This window comes from Gymnodraco acuticeps, unplaced genomic scaffold, assembly GCF_902827175.1.
Source record: "Gymnodraco acuticeps unplaced genomic scaffold, fGymAcu1.1, whole genome shotgun sequence".
NCBI lineage: Eukaryota > Metazoa > Chordata > Actinopteri > Perciformes > Bathydraconidae > Gymnodraco > Gymnodraco acuticeps.
Window position 1 is genome coordinate 1,544,850 of NW_022991513.1, and position 21,807 is coordinate 1,566,656.

The window sequence follows — 21,807 nt, forward strand, 5'->3', positions numbered from 1 at the left end:
TAGATATACAGACAGACAGATGGATAGATAGACAGACAGATAGATGGAAAGAATGTATTTCTGACAGAATTATAATGTATTTCCCTTATTGTGATTTTGTACAGTAAGGGGAGCAGGTGTATCTTAGGTTTATCATAATAAGAGATACAACAATTAATGTTGACGCTGTGGCTTAGTTGGTCAAAGTGCCTTAAACAGGAAATCCTGGGTTCAAATCCCAGCAGTGCCTCAAACCAACAACTTCCATAGACACATCTACCTGACATGCTCAATACTGTATGGAAATGCTTCAAGTAGATTTGACGTGTTCAAGGATACTTCTAAATAATCCCAATAACCTTAACCACACCATTTTTTCCCCGGTGTTGAGTTCCTCTTTGTCAATCCAAATCAAAAATAATGGATAGAATTAAACAAGATGTAGAAGACATCCTGAAATATAAATTAATATTAATTATGATAGTAGATTGTGACAGTGGTGTTGTGGCTTAGTTGGTTTATGTGATTTATGTTCTCTATTTAGAATTATAATTTGTATTTAACTCAACCGACAGCTCATTCAATTAAGTCATCACAGATGATGAGTTTATGCAAGGAGAAAGGAAGGTAGACTCATTATTACAGACACAAAAGGTTGCTCGTTTTTTTTTTTTCAGAGCCCTCCCAAGCTTTAATAGAAAAAGCATCGCATTATTGAGTCAGAATCCAGTGAAATAAAAAGCCAGGACACAAGTTCATTTGAAAAATATTGTAATGATTGGTTACTGGTACACATTCAAGCCCTATTCTTGGTCAGGGAAAACAGCTTCAGTGCATTACCAGTGAATTTACTATAGATTTACAGAATTGATAACTCAACAGTTTTAGAAAAACTAAAATAAGTCAATATATTTAGAATTTAGTTACAAAAATTGTCAATCTTCCCAACAAGGCACAGGGGGATGTACAGTAGCCCTTGCATCCCTCTTAGAGAACATCTGCATATCTGAATACATCTGCTGCTCTTCAATATCAAACTGTGGGAGCACAGTCATCATGCAATTACAGCAGAGTGCAACATGGTGAAGTGGTGGAAGAACATAGCATATCAATATCTCTCCAGAAAACAAAAAGACTGAATCTAAGATAAAAGTAATCTAGTACCATTAATCAAAGATATTAATAGGGAGATTTCAACCATATACAGTATTTATAATATCTGCAAAAATAATATTCAACAACCATTTTCAAATAAACTATCCTATATCTTGAGTTAAATGTGCAATTAATAGCATTTGGGAGAGCAGGTTGACTTCTATAAACACTTCTTTATAAAAAAACAAACACCTGAACTAGTTAGTTATTGCTATAGAAACGCATTTAGCTGAATATTATTGGAAACTGGTCAATCTAGCGTCTAAGGGTGGACGCTCCTGTGTTGGAGGACAGATGTTGAGACTGTCCAGTGGTATTAATGTATATATTAAATGCTGTACTGTTATTTTAAGAAATGACATGACAGTGCTAATTCCTCCCTAGTTTAAATGGGATCTGGATGACTGATCCATTTCCCCTGACACATCTCAAACCCCTCTCTAGTTCAGCAGACACTTTGAAAGGATCTCCAAATTAAAGTCTTTGCAGAGCACTTGAACTTTATCTTGCTCGAAAATGTCTCTGATTTCCTAATTTAAACATCTTAACTCACTAACCTTGCCATCACTACCCTGACTGAAAGTACATAATCACTACTTGTACTTTATTACATTATTCCTATAACCAGAGAAGCATTATCTGGCAAAAAAACAAGAACACATGTTATTCAAAGTGACTATTGTTAAAGCTACATACAGTATGTTAAGCCTTTCCCTTTGTATCAGGCCTTCCTTTAACAACCTGTGTGAACTGAAGTCATTGTGGACAAAATATCACACATTGCTATCCAGGTGCTTAATGCTGATATGTTCTTGTCACTCGTCATCAACCCATTACTGTCTGGTTAATTGGATCAGTGCCATCTAAACTAGAGACTGGTTTGAATCAAAGCCCTTGTCTGTCCTTTTGCTTAAAATATTTACCCATGCAGGTACTGTTGTTATGAACAGTTTATTCTTCTTATAATTAGAGCCTTACCAGAAGGCCTGTATAAAAGTTGAATAGAACCCCTTCAGAAAGAGAAGAGGAAATATCTACCACAGATTGAAGTCCTCACATCTCCACGTTGCCCTCTGAATATCACCTGCTTTATGATACTGAAAGTATAGGCCCTTTTCTCTGCTTCAAAAATAGCGTAAATCTACAAAGCCAAACCCTGAAATCACACTATTATCTGCACAGAGTGAGACTTTCAATATAACCATAGTTGTATGGGCACTTGGAGCAAATGGCATTAAGCTTATGCAAAGAAAAAACGAAAAACGCCCCATTACATTCAGCCATGACAGATCCTCTTTGTTTTAACACATATAAGAATATGTAGAAGCAGTGTTCTTTTCTGTTCCTCTTTCTAAAATAAAAACTACGTTAGTTATTATATTGTCAATTACTTTTCCTGGAAGGTACAAACAAAAGGATTAGTTGGAAATCAGTGTTCAGTGAAATGCATCATTAATGCTGCAGTAAGAAAACGGGCATTTTCTAATTCAAAGCATTTATATGTGGATAACATTTCTCATTTCCATAACAGTGGGGATGTCGTATTGAGCAATGCAAATGTGTCAAAAGGTAAAGGCTCTCAACTCAATATAAACATCTCCAAAAGCGCTCTTTATTCGGGTCCTACAGGATGCTCAACAGAAAAAAGCAGTCATCCAACTAATCTCGAGAAAGACCGCAAGTAGATCCAAAAAATAATTATATTAAAACAATTTGTATTACAATCTTTCGCAGTCAGGAGACCTCACAACAACAACTCCTTGGCCAATAAGGAGGATGTGCTTTAGATCATCTCATTTCCTCTGCTGTAATGGTAATTAAGGGTTCAGTCCTATAGAGGGCGCTTCAGGTTAGAAAGGAACTCAAAGTTTATTTTTTCCATTTTCCTTCTTGGTATTAAAGAAAGAGGAAAAAGAAAATAAGAAGGTTTATTGTTACACAAACCTGTACTGAGCTCAGAAAAGCGAGCCTATAAGCCCCCCCCCCCCCCCCCCCCCCCCCTCTTCAGACAGTGTCGTTCAGAGTCTCCGTAGAGAGCCAAATCCTCGCCCCGTTCAGGAATTTGCTAATGGGGGTCCCATGGCTACCGCCGCGACACAGGTTACCCGTTGGAGAGAAGGGGAAGGAGGAGGTAAGGACGTCAGAAGGTGAAGGGGGGTCATGTGGGGAACTGGCCTTAAAATACATCCTCCTTTGGTCTGAGAGGGGCCCACTTGGGCTGGGGAGTGGCCCGTTGCCGGGACCACGTCCTTTATACTGCCTGAGCCGGTTCTGCAGAATCTCAATTTCGTCGACCAGTTGGGAGAGCTTGCGGTAAGCGGTGATGGGGCCTCCTTTGGGGATGCAGGCTTCAGGAACCCAGCGCAGGAAGTAGAGCTTCCAGAGAGCGAGGTGCGAGGGCACGAGCAGCGGGATGAGGAGGCCCTGCTGGTCCGCGGGGCGAGAGAACCAGTCTCTGAAGAAGCGCTCTGACGGGCTTTCGTCTTTAACGGGGGAAAAATCAGACCTCAGCTCCGACAACAGGGAGCCACGCCGGGTCAACGTGTCCTCCCCGACCTTCGTCCCATTGCGCAGAGACGCAGGCATCCCTCGCAGCGTGTGGCTGTACGCCTTCTGTTGGAGGGGACACACTCGTTTAGTGGGAATCAACTAGAGCTATGTGACCTAAGCTCTTTCAAGGTTCTGAATTAGTATATCTCAATCCCCCTGACCCTGAAACCTAAGAAATAAAACAAAAACAATGATTTATTGTCTGTGTAATAATTTGTGAATTTCTAAACCCCAACCAAAAAATCTCAGTTGCAGTAATCAGAACTGCTGACTGGACGGATTGTTCATGTTAAACATTTACTCCATCAGGAATAGTGTGTATTTCAGCAAAATGCATATCATCAAATGAAATCAAATAAGAGGGCAGAAGACAAAGCTAACCTATTTCGGAAATACCTACACATGATTATTGATCTTCTGACCTTCAAAAAAAGAAAGCTTTGGAGTTGTGGGCAACCTACATTATTTAGAAACTATAGAGGTATCTACAATGTATTTACACTCTAGATACCCAGCCTGCAGAATAAAAATAAAGCTTAAACATTGAAAATTAGGATAAAAAAATGTTCTTACTTCAAATAGTAAAAAAAGTAAATAAAACTGTGATTTAAAGTTTACCGAATAACAAAAGTTTAAAACTTGGGTGTAGACTTTAAAAAGTCCTTGCCGTTAAACCACCTTACAACTTGTTTTCAACATGGCTGCAAACAACTAAACTGTGGTTGAAAGTCCACACTGTAATTCAAGTGTTGCGTATCGAAGGTAGTAAAAGACGGCATCTAAAACCATGTGCTGCTACTGCTGCTATAAAACCGTAAACTCAGTGTGTTGTGTACCTTTGTGCGTCTGAAGGTCTTCACTTCTCCATTCTGAACGCAGGCCGCTCCTTTGCCGACATACATGGGGTTGTTGAAGAGGGTTTGGTCTTTGGGGGAGAACTGCTGCGACCAGTCCCAAACCGGAGGGAAGTAGACAACCTGGTCTTCTCCGTGAGGGATGGCTTTATTCTTGGCAAAGTCCTGTCCAGCAAACACAAGGTTATTTATAATCTGGAAGTGTCAACAGTATTTTTCTGATCACAAGCTAAATGTGTTCTTATCTGTATGCAATACGTTGCACTCTTTCCAGTAAATGATCTGACACATGCAGAAGGACATTTCAGTCTTTGACATGAGAAAGTAAACCACAAAAACATGTTGCTTTGTTACACACTGTCACCTGGAATTATGACAAGTGCTTTCATTGGTCTTGGACCACTGAGTTTGGACATTCAGACATCTAATATAACACCTTTAAACAAGCACAAATCAGAGGTTTGAGCATTGGTTATGTACAACATTTTTTATTAAGCAACAACCATTAAAAAAAAAAATCATGTTCTCATTTCAACATCATTTAGGATCATGGTGGAATCCGTTGCATTTAGTGCACAACATTGTTTACTACTGTATTGCCATGTAGAAAATTATTTGTATTAAACTAATAAAATAAATACATTTTACAATGATAAGTGCGTGTGTACTAAGATGTACGAATGACAATAAAAGCCTTGAATCTTGTGTCTCTTACCATCAAGTGCTTAGCTTGCTGTTTGGAAGAGTTGAAGAGGAAAGTACTGAAGAGTGGGATCCACATGCTGTCACTCAGGACAGTCAGATAGGATTCTGTGAACTCGAACGCTGCCGGGTACTGGCTCATCATCTGCGACACGCAGTCCAGGAACAGCAAGAACAGCGGGGACTGGAGAGAGAGAGAGAGAGAGAGAGAGAGAGAGAGAGAGAGAGAGAGAGAGAGAGAGAGAGAGAGAGAGAGAGAGAGAGAGAGAGAGAGAGAGAGATGAGAGAGAGAGAGAGGAGAGAGAGAGAGAGAGAGGAGAGAGAGAGAGAGACGAGAGAGAGAGAGAGAGAGAGAGAGAGAGAGAGAGAGGGAGAGGAGAGTGGGAGAAAAACATGTAGGAAGCGTTAGTGTCTTGGCATTTCTATTAGATTGGAGTTGGTTTTAAAACCGTCTCTGACAAATACCTCCTCTTTGTCATTCTTCTTTAAAGTGGTTTGCATCTGTCCAAGAAGCGATGGCCAGCCATCACCCACTCCTTCTGCACCAAACTCTGAAAGCCAACGAGGCTGCGATAGTGAGGGTCCAACATGAGCTGCACCAGTGAGGACACCACACAGTTCAGGTCTCTGTCCTCCTCCTCTGTACAGGGAGAACAAATACAGATTCAAAGAGTTTTACACCTGCTGTTGGATGAAATTGAAATGTTCAAAGTCACGTTGCTACAATATCACAATCGATGGATCAGGAAAATCTAAAGTGAAGTTCACCATCATGCAATAAAGTAAAGAAAATATGAAGTTGCTAAGTTTACCTTGAAGAATGACTGAAGCATTCTTTCCATCCAGCTGGTACACTATCTCTGCTGAGTGCTTCAGGAAAGCCCTGCAGTCACAAACGGGAGATAAATGTCCATTCATTTTAACACACAATGTATTTCCAATGATACAGCATAATTACATTAGTTGGATAACTTAAACAGTACAAAAAGGATATGTACATTAATCTTAACTTAGACTGTCAATACAAATTGTTTGTGAAGGGCTGTTATGTTCCAGATGGAATTATAAAGTTAAAAAGAACATCACACCAGCATAATATTTCAATTTTTAATAAAGTTTATAAAGACTCAGGTTGTTTAAATACCTCACATACTCCAGCCATCTTGAGTTTTCAATAGATGAGAACCACCTCTCGTCTGACTCCTCAAAATGATCTGCCCACAATCAAAACAGTCCAACACTTAAAAACATCTACAAAACTATACACAAGTATGAGAATAAATCTTCCCATTTCCATTTGAAAAAAGGTACATTTTGATGTATTTCACAGGTATAAGTAGTTGCAGATTGACTGTGATTTGGCTCACCTATGACGCAGATCTGCCTGACTTTAACAAAACCACTCTGGATGTCCTGGATGTTGGGCAGACACTTGTCCAGATCTGACCTGAGGACTTCACTGCGCTGTGGGTGGCTTTTTGTGATGGCAGTGAAGACCCTACCACAAAACACGAGAGGTCTTAAAACAGCAATGGCAACATCTCTGCAATACATCATCGTCATCGATATATTTATATAGAACTTTAGCATATTCAGCGTCATTACCAAATACCTGTACCAAATAATACCTGAGATGAAACTTATACATTTACATTTTTTCCACTAGTGCAGTTCAACATTTGATGACTGTTTTTGGATTCCAGTGTGTAAGAGAGAAGAAACAACACATTTAATAGACATTTTGAATCTGAATAAAGTAAAGGAGTTTGTGTACTTCTGATCGATCCTCCTCTGCTGCAATGGATCACTTATGACGGCCATGCGGACCAGAGCACTTCCATTTGGATGATTCCAGCACCAGAGCTACAAGGAAGAAAGGACAGAAATGAATCGGCAAATAAAAGTTATGCTACAGTTTATTCAACTGGTGTACAACAGATAGTTATTATAAATTAGTCTATTAGTGTTCCTATATGTGCTGTTACAATTACATTATTAGCCTAATAATAAATAGAGATAAATTAAGTTTTACTACTCCATGTCCCCCCTAGGGGACATGGAGAAGAAAAAATAATGTGTTTGAAAAAATAAAAATAATAATGTTTTGCGAGATCTCGCAATAGAGAGGCGAAGTCCCTCCCCTTCCGGTGGACCTCCATGGGACGTTATTTCGTAAAAATTGTGTATTGAAGTCAATGGAGAGAGAAAAGTTATCTTTCGATCCCGTTTGAATTGTGCCACAAATTACACATATGATGTTTGTAAATGTAAAAGATAATTTTGCAAGTAAAAAAAAAATGTTTGCCGTAAAACTTTGAAGCAAGACTTTTTTTGTGTGAAACCGCTCAATGAACTACCTCTCTGGTCTCGCACAACAACACACGTCACCAAGATGGCCGTCACTACTGTCTTGCCGAACAAGGGATTGACTACCCTCACTATCACCACAATGAAACACGTCCAGAAGAATGTCATGCAAAGCTGCCTGCCTTCCTTCAATTCTCCCTGAACTGCCTGATCTTTTTAATGTTCAATGTTAACCATTTGTGCAGATAGCATGAAGTAGAAAACATCTCTGATGCTAATGTGGCGTTAGCATTAGCATCGATGAGAGTAACATCTACCTCACTTCAGGGCGAAAATATCGGCCCCGCCCACTTTTGGCCATTTGAATGACGATCAAGCCTGAAGCCACAGAGCTCTTCTTTTACTGTCCTTTTTTCTTAGAGGAAGTACAGAAAAACGTAACTCTGGATTTGTCTTAATGTTTGAGGTGCAATAAGCGACACAGCAGCTTTTTGGTATGATAAAACAATTATTTTCCGTCTCGCTCATGAAATGGCGAAATTACGGCCCCGCCTACTGATTTTAATTTAATCATATATCGAGCCCGATCGTCGATTTCAAATTATTTAATGTAATTGTTTGCCTGACTGGCCATCGTAATCGGGCTGTTTGAAGATCTAAAAATCCACGTTTTTCTTAAATTTCTGATTGGATTGGCAAAAACTTCTGAATTTGTATTGATCGCCATTCAAATGACAGCGTTGTTTTCCCCCAAAAGTGGGCGGGGCCGTAATTTTCGGCCCGGAAGTGACGTCGGTGTTACACAGCGTCCACACGACAGCGTGCGTTGAAACTTGCCGACGGTCGTGTCTGAAACTCGACCAACAACCAATCACATGAATCTCCCACCCAGGACACACAAGCACGCGGTTTGATTGGCTAGAGCTTGTACTGGCATATGATTTGATTGGCTGACGCTTCCGTTGAAGCTTCAAAAGACTCTGGGATTTGTAGTCTTTCTAGTTGCGTATTTTTCATAGTCTTGTATTTCAACAGTTTTACGACAAACTGTGACTTTTTTTGACATGGAAATTATTTTTTAAGATTGACGACACCGGAAAGGGTTTCACCGGCAAGGGAGGGACTTCGCCTTAGCTCAATGTACTTCCGGGTCAGTTTGGGAACACAGAAACCACAACAATGGAGCGGTTCATCGATTTTTACTTTGAGCTTGGCCTAAAATATAAAGATATAACATCAGTGCTTGGCAATAGGCAAGTGAAAGACACCTCAACAGAACACTCAGAGCGAGGGGACATGCACGTCGCAAAGCATACTCTGAGCTGAGTTATTGACAGATTCGAATTTCGCGGATCAATAACTCATGAACATAACGTTGTAAAAATGCAAACAACATTACTTTACAATCATAGCAAGGTAGCCAACGAGCTACAGAGTCGTTTTTATCAGAACAGTTCGATACGCGCCGTAATCCGAGCTAAACATCAATAATTGGTCACAATGTGCAGCTGGAGGAGAGAGGAGTGCAACTGCAACGGCGAAAATATATACTCGTAGAAAAATTCAATAACTTCATTTTTTTAAGATGTAGTGCTACCAAAATCTCTTAACACATCACACATATGTTGTTGTTACAGTATAACACTTATTTTGAATATGTCCCCTCGCTCTGAGTGTTCTCTTGAGGTGTCTTTCACTTATGTGAAACCCGTGCCTATTGCTAAGCACTGATGTTATATCTTTATATTTTAGGCCAAGCTCAAAGTAAAAATTGATGAACCGCTCCATTGTTGTGGTTTCTGTGTTGCCGAACTGACCCGGAAGTACATTGACCTAAATCAAGCCCCCAGGAAGTGCGCCGGACTCTTTGCCCAAAATTCGTTGTGTCCAAACGGCGGTACTAGAATTTCCGTATCAGTCCGTGACGTCACTGGGCCCAGAAAGACTTTTTCCCATTGACTAACATTGGGAAAGAGACGTCTGTAAATCAGTGGATACTTTTTTTTAAAACTACATAAACTACCCAGTATGAACTATTTTATAGCCCTTATTAGAATCATTAAGTCCTTAAAGTTGTAAAATGCACTAAAAGCCAAATCTAGAGATGTATTGTATCTCTCCATTCATTCTAGTGAGCCGAGAGTGGGAGCTCGGGAGGCGGGGCTTAAGGGGCGCATGTTCTATGACTGCACATACGGGTTCTTCTGCTCTGGCAGCCAGGCATGATGGGTAATCTGTGACATTTCGCTCTCTCAAAAGTTGGGCCATTTTGCCTTCATGAGCCAATGAGCTCTCTCATAGGAAAGAACGAGACCCCGCCTCCCACGCTGTATCCTGTTCTTATTATACATCCATGAGCTAAATGAAAAGTTTTGCGGCACAGTGTTAATGCAGATATCAGAAAACTCACAGGGATGCGCTGGTCAGTGAAGAATACGGAATACTTCTTTAGATCCTCGTCTGCCAGAGAGACCGGGACCACAATGTACTCTGGGAGACTAACAGGAAGAGTGAGAGAAAGAGGTTTGTTATACAGGAATCAAAGACCAAGGCACCATTAAATAAAACAATTTCAATATTTTCAATCATATTGTTAGAAAGACATACAAATAAGTCAAAGTGTTTTGCCTCTTGCTGACATACCATCATATTTAAGGCAGTAAAAGCCATGATTGTATTGTTACTAACCATTTAACACTAGGTTTGCTGGGCCTGTCCCAAATATCTGAGCTGCTGAGAAGCTTTTATAGTGAGTTTCTTTTATTCAGTTTCCCCTCATATACTTAAACCGAGTGGAGTGTGAGTATTGTTTTTAGCCCCATGTTATGTGTACTGCTTTTTGCAAACTACCATTATGCAATTTGTAGTCCATTTAACGCAGTACAATCCTTACTTGAAACCCACCATGATGTCACCACTGAACTCAGATGAATAGCATGTATTGTTAAAAGCAGACCTGCATGTTACACTGAGACATTCAGTTTTTTTCTTGAGTCTCGTATGAAGCAAGGAAAAAAAGCCTACAGTGTAAATATACTGTCTTGCCAAAACATACTAGGTATGAGTAGAGGGGACATTTAGTGCATTCAACAGCTAAGGCCAAGTGAGGGAACTACAGACATGCTCTGCCTATACTGCTAGTGAATAGCAAACATCAAACAACACAAGCTGAAAACCTTTGTGAGATGGCAAAGCCCTCGTTGACGGAGCACACTCTCCACTCTGATGCTCCTGTTCTCTTGATCTCCCGATCCAGGTCCGACGGGCGGTCAAATATGGGGGTCCGTAATCCTTCTCGTGGGGTGGAACCATTGACTCGCTCCCCTGGAAATACACATACATGAATATACAAAGATAAGAGTAAAAAAAGAACTTGGTATGTCTTAAAGGTCACCTATTATGCAAAATCCACTTTTTGTCAGACTGATTTTGAGTCCAGGTTATGGAGGTGTACATATATTAAAGGGGACCTATTATGCAAAATCCACGTTGTCATGTCTTTTATACATAGACATGTGTCCCCTCTGTGTAAAGAGATCCTGAAAGTTTCAGGAAAAAAGATTTGCTCACTTTTTGTCCTGATCCATTTATATAAAAACCTGTCTGAAAACGAGCTGATCAGATTTTGGCCATTTTAGCCGCGTTCACACAGAGTAGTTTTCACCCGTACTTTTCGCGTTTAGTTCCGTTAGTACCCCTGATGTCGCGTTCACACCAAAAAAATAACTAAGTGCCGGGAACTTTTCATCCCATTTTTAGCGCCTGCTGAGAGCAGGTACTTTCCTAGGGAAAAAAAGTACCACAGTTCTGATTGGCTGGGCGATTGCAAACCACGCCCCGTAAAACTCTGAAATGTTTTGAAGAGTCGCCATTTCATTATCCTCGCATTAGCATTATTAGCATTAGCCCAGCGCACCAACGGAGAGAGACTAACTTATGGCAACACAAAAGAAAACATGGGAGCTGGGAGTCCCAGCAGCTTCTACTGAAGCCAGTCCCTAACTCCGGGGACTTCCGGCCGGGTACTTCGGGTGGCAGTATACGCCGTGAAGTGGTTTGCGGCCTGCCAGTAAACCCAAAGCAGAAGAAGAAGTGACGTCAGCGGCTTCATTTGCCTAATCCTCCCTCAGGGAACTTATTCCGCTGTGAACGCGATCGGCACTTAGTTCCATAGGGGAACTAAGTGCTGGGAACTAAGTACGGCAAAGTACTTGGTGTGAATGCGGCTTTTGTGATGTGAACAATGTTTTGGCTTGTGTAACCATTAGCCAATCACCAACCAAGGTAACCCCCCCCCCCCCCCACCCTATCACCTGAATCTCCTCCTAGAGCACCGATAGGCACATTCACACCGCAGTACTTTTCCCACAAAGGTTCATGAGAACTTAGTTCATGAGAACTCTTTTGTCGCGTTCACACCAAAAAGAGCTGGAACTAAAATTAGTTCATGAGAACCTTTTTACCCCCTTTTCAGTCCCTGCTAGAGAGCAGGGACTTTCGTGGGAGAAAAAGGTTCCTATGTCTGATTGGCTGGGCGGATTGCAAACCACGCCCCGTAAAACTCCCAAAAAGTTTTGTGAAGCCGCCATTTTATTATCCTCGCATTAGCAATATTAGCATTAGCCCAGCGCAGAAACGCAGAGAGACTAACTTATGGCAACACAAAATAAAACATGGGAGCGGTGGAGATGAGGAGGTGTCGGCGTTCTGGCGATTTACTCGGAAGGCTTCAGTAGAAGCTGCTGGGAGTCCCAGCAGCTTCTAATGAAGCCAGTCCCCAACTCCGGGGACTTCCGGCCGGGGAATTTGGGCGGCTGTATACGCCATGAAGTGGTTTGCGGCCTGCCAGTAAACCCAAAGCAGAAGAAGAAGAAGTGATGTCAGCGGCTTCATTTGCCTAATCCACCCCCAGGGACTTATTCTGGTGTGAACGCGATCTGTACTTAGTTCATGAGAACTAAAGAGTTCTCATGAACTAAGTTTTCATGAACCTTTGTGGGAAAAGTACTGCGGTGTGAATGCGCCTATTGTGTTCTTTTTAATATCTCTCAGAGGGGCGTGGGGAGTGGCTCCTTATTTTCATCTAAAGTAAAAGACAGAGTATCAGCACTTTTGAAACAGGGCTGAAACAGAGGCGATTATGGGATGCTACAATGCATGATCTGTTTGGTATCTGGAGCCAAACACTTCAGAGACACGTTTTGTATATATCTGAGACCTATAATATATTGATGAAAAACAGTATAATAGGGGACCTTTAAAAGACACAATAAAAGAAATTCGACATGCTACTCTATATGCCTACCTTTAGATTCATGATAGCGCCGCCCTTGGTACTCAAAACCAAACAGCAGTTGAAGATCAGCTGGGTGGGAATAGTGGGCAATAGCAAGGCAAACCTGGAATAAAAGGGAGAAAAATTAGTATTGGACATGCGCATTACAAAACAATATGATTACACATGAATGGAGGAATCAATTAAACATTACGTTTCAGCTTCCAATCTCAGAGGTCTAAAAGTGAGGAATATATTTTAGCCATACAAAAAGAACAACAAGTGAAACCTGGGAAAGAAAATGTTTAACGCTCAGCCTACGGCCCTGGGTTAACAGGCTGAAGCTCACTGTGGCTCCACTGGAGTCACACAAAGCCTGCCATTCAGGAGAGGACACAAAAAAAGGTATGTGTGTGTGTCTGTGTGCGTGTGCGTGTGTGTGTGTGTGTGTGTGTGTGTGTAGTCAAGGCTGCTCCCAACTCTGTAATTTCCTATGGCAAAATAAACTATTATAGGTTGGGTTGATTCCATATGTCACCAAGAAAAATAAAAAAAGAACTGAGCCTGGTTTTAGGTTCACACTGTAATTACATACATGGTGTCCATAAATACACCCACAAGAAGTGAGGGAGGGCAGACTCATTTTCTATTTCCAGTGCTCTATTCATAATCATCCCTGCAGATTAGGTCGTAAGCAGCAGAGTTAATCAAATAAATATTTTGAAATGAATTCAAAAGGGACTCGTAACACTGCTGGTCATAAAACAGTTTGATGCATACTGTTAGCCAAATGTGCTGCAGGTATTTGCTGTGAAGCTCCAAGTCCTCTAATACCTACACAAAGATTGCTCCCAGATGACATGGGAGGAGATCATACATGTAACTATGTACATTCACACTCAGGCCCTTTTCACTGGCACACTGTCGAGAGATATTCAGCTGCCTGACTCTCAGGGGCCGTGTAGTGAGGCTGGGGGAAGCCAAGAGCTCCTGGAGACATTTGTGTACATAATTAACAAATACACATGTATTTACAGAACACTTACAATTCCAGATAAACCAAATAAACCAGGACTTTCACTAATTTCTGTGATGGTACATTATTTTAGCTGGATTCAAAAAGGTAAAGCCTTGACATGGTTGGTCTCTGTATCCGCATTACAATGACTTCCTTTCATTTCTATTGTGTGCAACTATCTAACTACCGCACTATCCATCCCCTAAACATCCAAACATATCAATATATCCTGGCATTTATATAAAACAGATCTCTAAACTGGTGTGAAGATTGAATCATCTGTCCATCTACTCTGTGCAGGAGATGAGTCAGAGTCACGCTGCCAGTCGTTCCAACAATCAGGATCATTCTCAGTTTCCTTGGCCATAAGCATTGTTCTCAATGTCTCTTACTCATTGCTGGGCTAATGGCCACACTGAAATGCATTTAGAGGAGTGAATTGTTTCTATATAGATGGAGGGAGTGAGAGGGTGGCACGTCAAAGTTTTAAAGTTATAAATATCTTTGTCGCTGAGGAAGTGGTCGTGAGTGTGTGTTTGTATTGAGCTCAGAGTCAGGAAAGGAAAAGTTTGGTCAGCAACAGTGAATGGATAAGGGACACCGAGAAAAGGAGAACGGATGATTAATACTGAGCAATTAGTCACTTGGAGGTATGGCATTAGGATGTTAAAGACAATATGTGTAATCTGAATGCATTCTTTAAAATTGTGGCACGTATTTCTTTAAACAATGAGCCAGCTGTGGTGAAAACGATGCCATCCGCGTTGAGCTCAGTCTATTTATCTCAGTGTCCCTGGGTCGATACATGGGGAAGTGGGATGGCAAAATGCATTTGATGCTACCAATGAGGACACATTGGATATTACATAGCCTGGCAAACATCAATCTGATCTTTTTAAAGCCTCTCTCAAAAGAACACCTTTAAATGAGTGGATGTGATGTAAACTAAATCCAGTGGGCCCATGACTCACCTTTTTGGCCCCCTCAGGCCCAGCCTCGCCAAAGCAGAACCTTATGATCCGCAGGTCTTTGCAGTAGAGGATGAGCTCCGTCGGGTTAAACTTCAGCTTCTGGTTTGACCCCAACACTTTCTTCTTCCCTTTTGTATCATTAACTGACAGGAACAAACAAACACAACAGATGAATGCAACTTCCTCTGATGCAGGGCCCAATGATTAGAGATGCAAAATAAGAACATGGCAACAAATTATAGAAAAAAACATTAGAAGCTTGGATGAGCTTGACCAAGTATGTAATGTTCATCCTATATCATCAATACATCAAATTACAGGAAAAGTGATGCACTATTGCAGAACAGTTAGCAATGAACTAAAGATATGCCATTGTGGATTACACTTGACATTCATTTCAATATGAAGCTACATAACATTTGGGATTTTGGCAGGGATACCATACCACCTGACCCTGGTGTAATAAGATATTGTGTGAAAGCATCAGCTAAACATATTCATGTTTGATTATATTTGTATTGCCCAGCATTAGGGCCTTATCTTATTCTTTATGCTCCCATACTTGTGCAAATTCCACAAAGATAATAGTGTCTTCAGTAGCAGTTTAAAACCAGCTCAAAAACAAGCCTCGTGCCTCACCACTGTAACACAACAAAGCGCGCTCTGGCCAGTTGCCCTTGCAGTGTCAGCAATCGATGCAATGTGATACATAAACACGGCTAATCCCCCCCCCCCTGCTGCGCTGCCACTAAACACTGCCTGAGCTGTGACATCACTTGTTATCAGATCACTGAGCAGGAAAGAGCAACAAACGATATCAGTCCACCAAGCTGTCAAAGATTGATAAGGGAGCAATCTGACTTTATTTCTGATTGTAGATCACTCTTGTAAAATGACTTGTTTAAGATGCTAAGTGTTCCTTTTAAAGCAGTCGGCTGAGTACAAGTTTTAATCTGCTTAATACAGTTTCAAATGCTAAGACTAGCTTTCTTTTATGTCGTGTTTATCATTTGGAAACCAATAGTTTGGGGTATATTGTCAAGGGCTTAAACAGAATTATAATAGACAATTATACCAATAACAAACCTGCAAAAAAAGATAATGTTGGCCAGAAATGTGATGTGACACCAGACGTACCTGTTACTACTTGCTCCAGACAGGTGAGGGGTATGTCGTGATCTCCGAGCAGGAGGTGGGACAGCTGGGACTTCTGTGGCAAACAACGGGAAAAAGTGACAGGTAGAAGTTATATTAATGACACCCATAACACGCTGAAACATTATCTGAAATACTGGTGGGTAGATTGAGTAGATCCCCTTAAGACTGAGACATGTTTTCATGTAAACAATCTTCCGCATAGCTGGGTATGACATCTGTCTCACTTCTCATGCGATATCACTGACAATGCAGTGCAGGAAAGTACACAAGTCTTCCTTCCTCTTTGCCAGCTGCACAAGCAAGCAAACATGGCTGTAGAAATACACATGTTAAAGCTATTCTGCAGTAGGCTGGGGCAGTAATACATTTAACAAATGTAAAGCTAAAACTGTAGCCAAGTCTTTGTTTAAAGCATAAGGACATTTTGACAATTTTAAGCAATGTAAGAGGAAACTACAAAAGGTGTTTTTGACACATAATGACAACACATTAAACCTTATAAGCAGGGCTGCACATAACTGGTGCGCAGGTGCGCATGCGCACCTCGGCCAAAAAAAGAGCACCGGGTCATTTGAAAAAAGGCGCATTTGCGTACCAACATTGAGAGAGAGAGGGAGAGAGAAGGGAGAAGAGAAAAGAGAGAAGAGAGGAGAGAGAAGAGAGAGAGAAAGATATTTGCGAGTTGCATATGAACTCAGGGCCGGCCCGTCGCACTGGCGTTGATTTTCGCCTTGGGCGCCAGATCTGTGGAGGCGCTGCGCTGGTAGTTCTGGGAGGGAAAATAACATTTTTGACTGTTGGTGCTCATCCTAATTTTCGGCCTTGATGTAACAACATTCATAATTAAGTAAATGTAACACCCTTTTCACCCCGGTTACACGTTTCATTTGCCCTGTACGATGGGTGCTGTAAGTGATGAAAATGGGGGATGTTGGCTTATCTGGCGCCCGCAGCTCACAGCCAAAATGCGAGGGAGAGAGGGAGGGTGCACCGGTACCAGCGCTGTTGTTATTAGAATCTGGTGCTAGCTGCGGATATAAGAAGAAGATGTTTCTACAATGATGTGGAGGGAGAGTCCTCTCCAGTCAGACCGAGAGACTGATAACTGCAGCTCAGTGAGGTAAAGGACTCTGAGTGTTTAGATAGTTCACTTTAGTCTAAGTTCAAACAGTTTGGTCACAATTTATGTAAACACATATTTTCAAGGCACTCCTTTATAATTATTGGGATAAACAGGTTTGAAATCATTCCAATGTATACTATAGGACAGTAACCCAACATATCCTTTTAAAACTGGACTTTCAACCCAAAACCAGCTGTTGACTTGTGGATGCAAGCAGCTAATCGCAGACTCAACCAGAGAGAAAATAGTAGGCCTACATCATCAGCTACCATGTCTGACAGAGAGGAAGACAGTGAGGAGAACAGTCAGGAGGGTAGTGATGACAGCTTGTAGGATTACTGGTCGTGCTAATGTTGTCTTGTGTTCGCCTCTGCATGTGTGTTCTGTGTTCACCTCTGTGTGTTCTGTGCCGTGTGTCTGACAAATAAAGACCGGTTTATTTATTTCATTTTAAGGATGAGCACCAAGCAACATCTCCAGGTGCTCCTTTGAGAACCAGGGCAAAAAAGTGATGTGCACCCCTGCTTATAAGTGTACTAAGAAAGAGAAAATATTCAAAAAAGCACACAAATACCTGTTTGGAAGAGGCATCTTGAGGGATGAAGGAGACCTTGAAGTTGGTGCAGATCAACTTCCCCCAAAGGTCGTCCTGGCTGCTCTCAGCGCTGATGCATTTCCTCACAAAGTTCACCTCATTAACTACAATCTCCCCTGGTGACAAGCACATGAGATAAAAAGTCAGTGTAAAATCTGAAGTGTTCAACTACAGAGTTCAAGGGAGAGTAGAGTACATTAAGTGAGTTACCCCATAAATGACATGTAGATAAATAAGACTTGCTGAACATAAATTCAACCTGTTACCAGGCTAAAATGTTGTATGTGCGATCATTTATTAAAATTGCTCAGACTCATTTATTACCGTTTTAGTTATTTATTATCCTGCTTGTAATTCGTAAAATATAACCCAACCCCACTGGTATCGTCCATCTTCATCTTTCTACCCTCATCTTTTCTGTTGCTCATTTGTACATTTAACCAAGTAGTAGAGCACCAATACATACAACAATTGTATTACATATTTATTCTATTTAAAAACAAGTTAATTCTTGTTATCCATCCGTTTGAGACGGTGAAATTGACAATAAACGCACTTGTAAACTAGTCATGTAAGGATATGCTGCAAAACAACGTTGATGTGATGATAAGTTGGACAGCAACATGCAAGTCATATCATAGAATTGACTTGCGCTTTAGGCATATCTTTTCAAATACTCTTATTAACATGACCACAAATCAGTTAATGCTGCTGTAAAAAGTTGCCCCAGGGATGTTCAAAGCATGAGAGCAGAGGCAGCAGGGTGGAGTCCTGCAGTCACATCAAAGGACTGTCTCAAAGTAGCATGTAGCACAGTAAGTTCAAAACATATCAGCTGATCATGAAAACTGTTCCTGTGTCTGGCTCCAAAATCAAGATGCAAAAGGAGAGACACCCCTTCAATGGTAAAAGCTACATAGAAATGAATGGAAATGCTTTTTTTAACAACCATTTAGCAGGTGCTTTATAATGTTATTCATGTCGACCGCAACGGAAACAAAATACAAGTACGGCAGGTTTGCAAATGAGGATTTTTTTCTAAGAAGTAACCATGAGGAAACCTCTATAATATGTAAAACTGACATACAGTGGTCTTACTTTTATAGATGACATCACTGTATATTCACTCCAGACAACACACAAAGTAACACTATGCTAAGGGTGTGTTGAGCCTCTCCCAAATCAACAGCTGGGACCATAATAAAACACTGAAATGAAGACTTTCCTGCTGCTCCTGTTAATTCACTAGGCTCACTTAGGACCTTGATGTCATAGGGGAAAAATGTGCATTGCTTAACTCCTTTTTCTAAATCCACTTTTATGATAAGAGTTTTAAAGTGTTCTGTAAAATGGGAACCTCTTACAACAGAGAGGTGGGAAACGCCACACATAAGCGGTGTGGCAAAGGGCACTAAACTGTGCAAATATAACTGGCAGGATGTTTCTAAATCCTCATGGGAGGGAGTATCGTGAGAATTCATAACCCTTTGGTAAAGCCGACTCCACTCAGGATAATGACAAAATAAACTTACCTTGAAGTAACTTTGGCTCCAGCTTTTTAATAGGTGGTTCAAAGGTTTTCTTCACATCAGTCTGGGTCAAAAAGTAAAAATGACATGCAAGTTAGATACAAAATATTCTCTAGCAACATGCCTAGGATTTAAGTTGACAATGAATACACATTGAACAACCTGACAGCTGTTATGATTGGTTTTGTTGAATTAACGTTGCATAAACAGTTACACCATGCTGTTGCAATCTGTTAACTAAACTAGAAGGAACCAAAGATACACAGCAGTCAACTCATGCTATTAATACTGTATCCCCAAATACTGCTCAGATCTGCAGATACACACACTCATGTGTTTTTCATTGGTGGCTCGACTCAAGCATACTGATTAACAGTGAATGATGACTTTGAGTTTAAAGTGCTGACTTTCAGCTTTGAAAGTGTTAAGGGTGGAAGAATATAGGACGATAGTAGTTTTTACATTTTTAGGATTATGTATAGAAAAGGTTACAGTACATTAGTTGTGTTTGATCACACACAAAACGATTGTTTTATTTACAATGTAATGGGCTGTGTACACACTGCACAGCTAAAACAAAGTCAGAAACTAGGCCTACGCAGTACATGAAAAAGCAACAATGAAATGGTCAAAGCATATTTTGTTTAATAGGAAAGTGTTGGAATTTAACATCCGGTAAGATAGTGTAAAGGCCACTAATTTAAACTGAATCTTGATTTAGTGAATAAGTATTATTTCTCATAAACGTACAATCACTATAATGTATCTTGTGCAGTAAATCCTAGATTAACTTGGACACAAATAAACGTAATCTGTATATATTTTTATTTACAGTTTGACATGTGTAATTGATTAACAACACAAGAGCATAACAGAAGGATTATTTGATACTAGAATACATATATTGACACATTTCTTCTTTAAAAATGGTTTATGTTTTTCAAAACCTTAATTCAAAGCACTTCCCAGCTGTTGACCATGCCAGCCAAACACTGGTTATGCTTGGGAGTTTGGACCAGTATCTGTGAGCAAAGCTTTGACTTTCTGTGTGGAGAAGCGCATACACATGTAGGCAATACAAGGCCAGTTTCTCACACACTGGTGCCACATTCTGCTTGGAACCTATTCTCCATCAGATTCCCCAATAAAGTTTCAATTCTCCAAATTTAAAAAGAAGTAGGTGCAAACTTTGGCTTGTTTTGCAATGTCTCAAACTAACAATTAAAACTTGTTTTTAGTGTTTGTTGATTCTAAACAACCAGTGGTGTAAACTAACTAAGTACATTTACTAGTACTGTAATTTTTTAGATACTTGTACTTTACTTGAGTATTTACATGTGTTGCTACTTAGTGCTTCTACCCCACTACAATTCAGAGTTTAATTGTCCACTTTTACTCCACTACATTTAATAAATACCTTTAGTTACTTTTCACATTATATTCAACACTTAAATAGGACTTTAGTTACACCTGGAGTAACATTCATAAGCTACCCTTCAGCATACAGAGTAATTGAAACTATCTGCACTTTTATCAGCTTTGTTAAAACACATTACTGCATCAATACTTATAATCAAAACATATATTTATATTATTCTGAAATAGCCCAATTTGCATAATGAGTATTTATTTTGAGGCTGATACTTTTGTACTTTTACTTAAGTAACATTTACAATGCAGGACCTATACTTGTAACAAAGTATTCCTACACTCTTGCAGTTCTACTTTGACTTTGGTACCAGTTCTGAGTACTTCTCCTTCCCTTGTAAACAACACAGCAGCAAGTGAGGCTGCATACAGATTGCTATCTCTTCTTCTAATCACGACCACACGTTACATATAAACTGTCCTTCCGCAGCCACACCGCAGTCACGAAAACCTAAGCCTAAATGAATTCAAACTTTAATTTGACACTGTCTCGGTACGAAGCACAAAAGTTTACTTTGCTGTTATCACTCTGAAGCAAAAAAGACATACCTGAACAGGAGGAAGATAACTCTTGAAGGTTGGTTTCATGGGTTTGACAGAAAACATTGTTTATGTCCGCCCTCAGCAGTTGGCTGTTGCCAGTGGAAAAAAACAACAACCCAAAAGGAGCCTTCAATAAAGTTTAGTCAGCTGAGTAAATCCGACACCTCCGTGTGTAAAATATTCATCGAGGCGAGCCAGGCGCACAACGGCACTCCTCCATTTCGATAAACTGTCAGGGAGCAGATTATGTAAAGTTGACAGGAGTTAACGTTGAGACGTCGGTGTTAGCTTCGCTAGCTAGCTAGCATAAAGTACTTTATGAAGTTTATAAATGTTGTTCCCACGCAGATATAAAACAACAGAAAAATAATGCATATGCGTCGGTCGAGTGTCTACATTTTCTTTCCACCTGTTACTGCACAAGCTACCCTCAGGGACTTCCTGAATGTCTAACTGATACAGCCAAACGCAGAACCTGATGCTGTAAGGACTTAACGGCCATGTTTATAAAGAGGACCTGCCCTACTTCCGGGCTCGGCTGCTCAGCTCTACTTTTCGTACCGATACTGTCAAACTACTCTGTACTCTGCACACATTCTTAGCTACATTAACCACTACTG

The 21,807-nt window shown here is 40.5% G+C and overlaps 1 protein-coding gene across 1 annotated transcript; it reads right to left on the bottom strand.

Moving 5' to 3' along the window:
- Nucleotides 1–733: 733 nt before the first annotated feature.
- mtmr10 (myotubularin related protein 10) lies at nucleotides 734–21,688 on the bottom strand. The gene is given in 17 exon segments (XM_034197017.1): nucleotides 734–3,747; nucleotides 4,521–4,703; nucleotides 5,254–5,424; nucleotides 5,706–5,735; nucleotides 5,738–5,880; nucleotides 6,053–6,123; nucleotides 6,385–6,454; nucleotides 6,608–6,738; nucleotides 7,015–7,103; nucleotides 9,958–10,045; nucleotides 10,724–10,871; nucleotides 12,853–12,946; nucleotides 14,812–14,954; nucleotides 15,949–16,021; nucleotides 17,667–17,803; nucleotides 19,220–19,280; nucleotides 21,194–21,688. Coding segments are annotated over 17 exon segments (2,298 nt in total). The 5' UTR covers nucleotides 21,251–21,688; the 3' UTR covers nucleotides 734–3,138.
- Between the last annotated feature and the right edge of the window lie 119 nt (nucleotides 21,689–21,807).